The sequence below is a fragment of the Lactuca saligna genome, chromosome 6 (genome assembly GCF_052625555.1).
Source record: "Lactuca saligna cultivar CGN05327 chromosome 6, ASM5262555v1, whole genome shotgun sequence".
NCBI classification, from domain to species: Eukaryota; Viridiplantae; Streptophyta; class Magnoliopsida; order Asterales; family Asteraceae; genus Lactuca; species Lactuca saligna.
Window position 1 is genome coordinate 2,038,653 of NC_136422.1, and position 9,019 is coordinate 2,047,671.

The 9,019-nt window shown below is 30.5% G+C and overlaps 1 protein-coding gene across 1 annotated transcript; it reads left to right on the plus strand.

Annotated features, from left to right (window-relative positions):
- Positions 1-6,367: 6,367 nt before the first annotated feature.
- On the plus strand, positions 6,368-8,540 carry LOC145001519 (uncharacterized). The gene is made up of 4 exons (XM_078960891.1): positions 6,368-6,563; positions 6,651-6,851; positions 7,218-7,433; positions 7,886-8,540. The coding sequence occupies exons 1-4, from the start codon at positions 6,393-6,395 to the stop codon at positions 8,144-8,146; spliced, it is 849 nt and encodes a 282-aa protein (XP_078817017.1). The 5' UTR covers positions 6,368-6,392; the 3' UTR covers positions 8,147-8,540.
- The last annotated feature ends 479 nt before the right edge of the window (positions 8,541-9,019 follow it).

Sequence of the window (9,019 nt, forward strand, 5' to 3'; positions counted from 1 at the left end):
GGAGACTGCCCAACCACTGCTCAAGATTCAAAGTTCAAATCTTCGTTTACATCCAAACATCAATTAATATCCTGAACAATTGCATATGTTGATTGAATCCCTAAATCACTCTATTCTTTCAACTATCATGTATTCTTCATTCTATGTTCCTATGACCTTACTATCTCTTGCTTGATCAACAACGGTGTTTAACAAAACAACAAAGGTTGTGACATTCCAACTGACGAACAACAAACTGCAAAATCTCACCAAGCGACAATTTTCTCACATCATGAAGCTTCCATACACATGTCCATTATAGGAATTAATGAATGAACATGTTGTTTATATGTTTAATGAGATGGGTCATCACTCACCTCTCACTAGGATTAGTCAAATCCATAACTCCAGTTTGCCTTGTGTGTGGAATTTTTTATTTATTAATTTTCTACAATGCTTGACTTGTCGTAGTTCAGGCTTGATAAGGCGAAGTTGGACGTATATGCGATGATTGCAGGTCTTTATTATGACCTAAATTTCGAGTATGTCACTCAATTATGGGAAGAGTTCGGTACAAGAATCTCTCACACCAATGCAAGGAATGGTGTATCTTGTGCAAGATACTGGAATTTAATCCTAAGGGATGTATATGAAAAAGAAGGGATTTTGGTTCTATTGGAAGATGAAAAGGCAGAGCTTTCGACATTGCAGACTCCAAAACTGGTTACTGATGATTCAGTTCTTTATCCGAGTGTGGCTCGCATTCCTGATACCGTGTTAAGAAGAATTGATCCAACAAATCTGATTCTAGTTCAATATTTGACATCTGTTAACCCAAATGTTACTATTGGTGTTCTTTTACCAAAGGGTTTTGAGGGTACATCGAAGGCTGCTAAAGCTTCTAAGAAATCGAAGAATACTGAACAACCAAAGTCTGTTCACGAGCATGTTAAGAAGGAAATTACAAAACTTGTTCAAGAGAGTGTGGAGAAGGAAGTTCCTAAGGAGGTTGTTCCTTCGAAGACAGGCATTCTCAAAAGAATAAAGAAGCCTGCTCACCGACTCTCATCATTCTCCTGAAAGTCCAATAATTCAAGACGATTCTAATCATGTGTCTTTAACAAAGGGGATTAAGAAGATATAAAAACCTCAACTTAACAGAAGAGGTGTGCTCATTCGTGAAGTTTTTGCTCCTGTGTCCCCTACTTCCATGAAAAGAAAAGGTCGTGAAATGGTCAAAAATAACAAGAAGAAGAAGAGACAGATGGAAGATCCACTTGATGAAGTTGTTATTGAAACTGAGATTGACAGTGGAAGCGAAAGGTCAGTCATTCGTTATGCTAATACTGGTTTTGGTTCACCTCAAAGGGATTCCCCAGTCAAGTCGATTTTCGAGGAGACTGAAAATCTTGGTGGCAATGTACACGTATCTAATATGGAGTGATCCTCCACATACTTCCATCCCTAAGAAGGCAACAATCACACCACCCGAGTTGTCATTAACTAAGTCAACTAAGGAGGACGTTCGAACCTCAGGCATCCCTGTGAGCGTATCTGATACGAACACAAATGTCACTAAGGGTGAAGGTATGATGAATAAAGAAGCCCTAATACTTTTTCTCTTTAAACCTCCAATATTCCTACAACACTTATTCTCTCTTTTACCATCAAAACCACACTACTTGATACCCCAACTTCATTACCAATCTTATCTTCTCCTATTCCGCCTTCACTTCCTGCTTCTACAATCTCACCAACATTTTCCAGCATCATGCATGAACCAATCACAACCTTTTCTCTTCTCAATCCATAGAAGGAGAAAGGATAATTCAAGAAGAATAACCTAATGGTGATGAAGTTATGTTTTTTTTTTTTTTTTTTTTTTTTTTTTGCAGATTTACAGTTCAATCCTAAACAATATTCCTGATAATATGCTTATGTCAGGAAAAAAATTTAAGATTCTCAACAACAAGCTTAATTCTTTGTTACAAATCCAAACTGATACAGGAGGACGAAACGTTGTCTCTGGGGTTGAAGTGGAGTTTATGCTTAAATCTCAGGAGAATCGCCTTAAGATTGCTATGGAGAAAATTGAGCAACAAAATGTTGATCAATTAAAGAATCATGCTCGCAATTTTGAATATGAGGTTACAAAACTTCATGATGTTACTAAATAACGTCATGAAATTTTGGTTGAGCAGGTTAAGAAGTTGGAAGAATCTATCAATCTCAAGGTTGCAGAGCTTAAGTCTGAAATGAATAAAGGACTGGAGAAGTTAGAGAAGAATTATTCAACTCTTCATGGCAAAGTTAATGTTATAGATGATGCCATCGCGAAGCTTGTGGAATATAACACTTTGTATTCAACCAAGCTTGATGCGAAAACAACACAAGACTCAAAAGTTTTTGAAAAGTTGGAGGAATTTTTGAGCAGTCTAAAAAAATCTCTTTCGAAGGTTGATCTTTCCCGATAATCTTCAATCTCTCAGGAATCTATTTCAATGATGATCTCTTCAATTGAATCAAACATCAAAGCAAAGCTTGATCCCATCCTTAAGTTGGTACCTCTATTACCATCTAATGCTCCACCTGCGACGTATGTGGTGCAAGGGGGAGAAAAAGGATGTGGAGGTGTTGACCCTTCGAAAGATATTGATAAGTGTATAGTTGTAAGGAAGGTGATATCGACTCAAAGGGAAAGACATTGAGACCGATAACGAAAGTGATTGTTATTAGAGAAAGCGCTGGAGGATCAGGGTCAAGTTCGAAACAACCTCCTTTAAAAGATGATAAAGGACATAAAGGGAAAGACACTGAGATAACTCCTTCTGAAGAAGTGAAGAAGAAGAATTTGGAGTTGGAAATTGAAAGGCAAAGACAAATAAATAGCATTCTGAGGCTGAGATAGAATGATCCACCATGTTTAAACAAGGGTGATCCCAAAAAACACTGGTGCTATGAAACTATCAAACAAGTTGGGTATATTAAGGAAAATGCATGATTTTCAAAAAGCTCCAAAAAAGAGTTATGAGATTGATAACTCTGACTTTAATCAACTTGATTTCCTAATAAATCATAGGATGTTTGTTTTTGCACAATATAAGTTGGCGGATCAGTTCGATGACAAAGATGAATATAAGAGATTGAAAATGAGATTTCATGCAGTCTTGGGTAAAAAAGAAGAGGAAGTATGGTCTTCAGTAAAGGTTGTTAAAGTGATGAATATTTCAAGAGAGTTTGTTCGAATGTTTAGTATAGAATTTTCGTTTTCCCTCATTCTTTTTTCCTTCACCAAAAGATAGGAAACTGTCACCTTTTACAACTTTTTATTTTTTTTAAATATTCCATACAAATATTATACTCATTTTGTAAGGAATTAAAAACCATGAATTTTGATATATTTTAATACTTTTTAGTAGGTATATAATTTAATAAATATTAAAAAAAAATTAAAAATGACCACACACACAGAGAGAGAGAGACCCCCTCACTCTTTTCCCGCACACATCTTGTTCACCCTTGGTATAATGTTTCGAGGTGAGGGAAAGGTCCCTTCACTCATTTCCGGCTCCATATCCTCAAACATTAACTTTAATAATGACGGCTATGCTTTGGGTGGTTTGGAAAATTATCACACCTATTAATAGTTTCATCCTCATATATTATGATCACATTATCATTGTTTATAATAATCTTTAATATTGAATTAGAATAATTTCGTTAAACTAGTGAATTTGAAACAAAAAGATATAAGCTATCGGAATTTAATACATAAAATTTGATCAATCCATACTTATATGATATTTTTGCTCATACATTATTTCTGACCGACTTTGCATAATTTTTATGCCTCGCTTTGAATGTGTACTCACATAGTTTATGCATTTATTTTTTATATGCTCTTTTATTTTGAAAACATCTTACTAATATTCTACTTTTTCAAATATATATAACATATTACATGTGAGACCCATATATGTGAGACCCATATATTACATGAATTTATTTAAGAGAAAAAAAATATAATATTCTAAATATTTGAAAAGTTTGAATTTATAATTAAAAAAAATAAGAAAAATATTAAATTATTACAACTAAAGTGTTTTTTTACTTTTAAATTTGAATAAATAGTTTAGCTAAATAACCAAATGAAACTAATGAGGATTTAGGAATTTTAAAACCAGAATGAAAGGCCATTACTGAAATTATATGCATTTATTATTACATTTACTGTAAATATTAAATTTAAATAATATGTAGAATTTAATAAAATGAAAAATAAAAACTATAAAATGACATGTAGAATACTAATTTAAAATAACCACAAAATAACATATACAAATTTAATGACAGAGTGACATTTAGCAAAATAGATTTTTATTTGTTAAAAAAGATTTATCATGGATGTTTGATAAAACTAATATACACTTAAAAATTGGAAATTATAGTTGATAGTCGAAAATTATAACTTTTAATCATACATAAGTATTTAACAAAATTAGCTTTTAGCTTTTAAATGCACACAAAACATAATTAGTTAAAAAATCAAAAAGCTAAAAGTTCCTTAAAACTAATTAAAATTGTAAGATTAACGATTAATATCATTAAAGTATCAAGTTTTACACATGTAGTTGAAAAAGTTCTACTTTTTTTGTTGGTCATTGTTATAATTTTTATGTAGAATTATCGTTACAACCCACTTAATTGATTTCATGTTTAACTTTGTTATCATTGTTACAAAATCAGTATTAATATTAAGTTTAAAGTTCAAATTTGGCTCCTAGAATTTGCAAAAAAATAAAAAATTACACCACATGGTTTTTGTAACTTTATTTTTCGTTTTTATATGAAATATAGCGATTTTTAGTTTTTTAAAGTCAAAAAAAAAAAAAAAGTTTAGATATCTCAAAGTATCTTTTATACACTTTTAGGGTTTTTTTAGGTTTATGTATTTTCTATTAATCTTTCATATATATATATATATATATATATATATATATATATATATATATATATATATATATATATATATATATATATATATATATATATATATATATATAATCAGTCTTAAATTGGGTTTAAAATCTAAATTTGGTCCCTGTAATACGAAAAAAAAAAATACAAAATACGTTTTTTTAACTTTACATATAATTTATTTATTTTTGTTATATATATATATATATATATATATATATATATATATATATATATATATATATAACAAAAATAAATAAATTATATGTAAAGTTAAAAAAACATATTTTGTATTTTTTTTTCGTATTACAGGGACCAAATTTAGATTTTAAACCCAATTTAAGACTGATTCTATAAGAAAATAACGAAATTAACTATGAAACCAATTTTTAGGGTTTTTTTAGGTTTATATGCGTAAAAATTGTGGGCGTAGCCAACCAAAAAAATGTTAATTCATTTTTCCAGCTAGACATTGTAAATCTTGAGGGTTAATACATAAAGTTTTTATTGCATTCATCTTATATCCAAATAAAACACCATTGCATGTGTTGAGACACGAAACAATCTTCTTCAATTATTTGCAATTGCAAATTTATTGTATCGGTTACTAAAGAATGTAAATTAATATCGTTATTTACCATATAATATTGGATTTATTAAATCTCTATATTGTGCTTTAAAGCTTACATTTATGACCATGATAAAAAAAAAATACATGTAAGATCAACAGATTATATCCAATGACATTCGATACTTTTTTTTTTTTTTCATATATATATATATATATATATATATATATATATATATATATATATATATATATATATATATATATATATATATATATATATATATATATATATATATATATTAATTTATAACCCGTGATTCTCACGGTTATAAAATTAATTAAACTTTTATAGTAAAAACTCAAAATTATTAATCAATTATTTTAAATAAATTATTAATTAAGAGATGTTTTTATTAGTTATATGAAATTATAATCGTTGATTCAAATAAATATGTAAAATTAATTTTTAATATATATTAGACATTTTTTATTTGTGAATTTATGAAAACAATAATATAAAATTTAAATTTAAAATATAGAATAAATACATTGACAAATAGCATCATATTAATGATGATGTCTAATAAATTTAAAATAAAGAACTAATAAATTGACAAGTAGCAATACATTAATTAATAGATTTAATATGATCATTAAGTGGCAAAAAAACTATTCTTTTTTTAGTATATATATATATATATATATATATATATATATATATATATATATATATATATATATATATATATATATAATCATTAAGGGAATATAATTATGTAATAAACGAATATATTTGATTTTTGTATTTTTTTTATTAAAAAATAAAAAGGCAAGGTTTGGGCTTCTGAGTTAGGCCTCATTTTGTATGAACGGACAAGAACCAACCACCCTTCTCTTTCACCCTCACTTTTTCCTACAAGTACCCCTCGCATTCATCGCCGCTTCCATTTTCCACCACCTCCCTCTCAAACTGGCGACTTATAATCACGAAACCTCTCTCCTTCGTGAAATCAAACCAAAGAATCGAAGAATTATGGTAAGTTTTCGTCGTTTTAGTGTATGTTTTCTGCTTTTTTGTTGTGCGTTTTTGGGTTTTTGAGTTTTTTAGTTGATGATAATGTAGGGCGCCGGAGGACCTGTTGAGGAAGATAGCAACAGGTGGCCGCCATGGTTGAAGCCTCTACTTCGTGAAAGCTTCTTTGTTCAATGCAAATTACATGCTGATTCACACAAGTCGGAATGTAATATGTACTGTTTGGATTGCATGAATGGTCCTCTGTGTTCTCTTTGTCTCAATCACCATGAGGACCACCGCGCCATTCAGGTATTTGTTCTTGTTCTTCTTCTTCCACTTTTGTTTCATGGTTTTAACCATTTTTGAATTCAAACATATGAACACCTTTTTAATTTCCAATCAGTTTAGTACCAAATTTTGAAATTCAACATCATCTTTAACTCCTTTTGTATTCACCGATTCATCAGCCTAACAGCTTTTTCGTAACCAAATTATGTACTATAGCATCTGGATTTTACCCAATTTGAATAAAATCATCTGGTTTCTCACCGAATTTGACTTTCACTCGGTTTTCTCAACCAATTTGGAAATTTTGGTTTAATTCGGCAAACTGGTCTTTCAATTTTGCTGGATAATTTATAATGGGGAAATTGAATTTTTGCGATTGATTTGCAGATACGAAGGTCATCATATCATGATGTGATTAGGGTATCTGAGATTCAGAAGTTCTTGGACATTGCTTCAGTACAAACTTATGTTATCAACAGCGCAAAAGTTGTCTTCTTAAACGAACGACCACAACCAAGGCCAGGGAAAGGAGTTACGAATACATGTGAAGTTTGTGAGCGTAGCCTTCTTGATTCCTTCAGATTCTGTTCACTTGGATGCAAGGTAAGATTATCATCATCATTCGTCATTCATCAATGTATTATGAATTAATTTAATTTTGGGGAAATGCTGAATTTGATTTTAATTTGTTCACCTACTCCTCTGTTTCGTGGTTGACTTGAAATCATTACGTGTAGTCCTACGAATGGTGGTCAATGACGAATTTTTTTTCTGGGTTTTCGGAATCATTTTATATTTTATATCTTTTTCACTGGGTTGATGATGGTACTTTGATTGAACATTCGAACATGGATTTAATCTCAACCATCGAACTGGGTTTTTGTTTATGATCATGATTTTGACTTTTTGATGACCACCATGAGTGGGAATCGGAGAATGTGGACATTGAATGATTGGTTATTTGAAATTCAATGGAAAAAATCCAAATCAGATTCCTTTTCGTTTTTACATTTTGAATAATCAATGATCGAATTCATTGTTTATGATATGTACAGATTGTTGGGACATCCAAGAATTTCGAAAAGAAGAGGAAGATCTCGCCGGAGAAAAAGCATTTGTTAATGGCTGTGTCGGATTCCGATGATTCATACAGCAGTGGTAGCCATCTCCGGCAGCTGAGCAACCACAATAACATCAGAATTCACAGCTTCACTCCGTCAACGCCACCTCCGACCGCCGCAAGCTTCAGAACAGCAAAGAGGAGAAAGGGTATACCCCACAGAGCACCAATGGGAGGCCTAATCATAGAATGTTAAGTCAACCAGCCCCTTGAACTTTTACTTAATTACCCAAAGGTCCCCCTCTCTTGCAAAATTCTTACATTTCCAAACGCAAGTGCTTTTTACCTTAAAGAGCCTGTGTGCCGAATTTACCCTTTAATCCCCTCCATTTGTACAAAGAAGCAGCCTATAGGATATAGTAATGGAATAGACACTCTTGGAATATAGAAGGGCTTAATTGAAAAAAAATAAAAAGTTGTAAGAAAATGTCAAATATTTGGTTTATAGAACACGTTTTTTTTTTTTTTTTTTTTGGAAAAATGTAATTATGGTGTGGTAGTACGAATCAAAGCATGAATGATACCATGTACTTGTATGAAATATAAAAAAATGTGAGGCCTATATTGGGAATAAAAATATGTTTGGTGTCTATCATTGATTTGATGGAAACTAGTGTTTTAGTGGGGAGGTTTCTGGTGCTAATCTTAATGAGTTGATGGAACATCATGGTATCTTAACATTTTTAATTCATACCATTAAGTGATTCTTATCATATAGAAAGGTACTTAAATAATTATTATAAAATATTGATAAGATATATTATTCCATATATATTCATAAAATTTCTCTATCTAAGGTCAAGGAGGAACTTAAGAAAAAAACAACTTGTAGTGAAGGTAAGAAAGAGTTGCTCATCTTTAGGGGTGAGTTTGGAACCGAAAAAACTTAAAATTCAAATCGAATTGAAATCGATTTTACAGCAAACTATATTCAGATTTGGTATTTGGTCTCACTTGAGATCAAACCGAACTTTGAATTTGGTTTTTGGTTTGAGTTTTGGTTTCGTGAATTTTAGATCAAACTAAACCGAAAAACCAAATTTGATTAAATAATTAATTAAAAAAAATA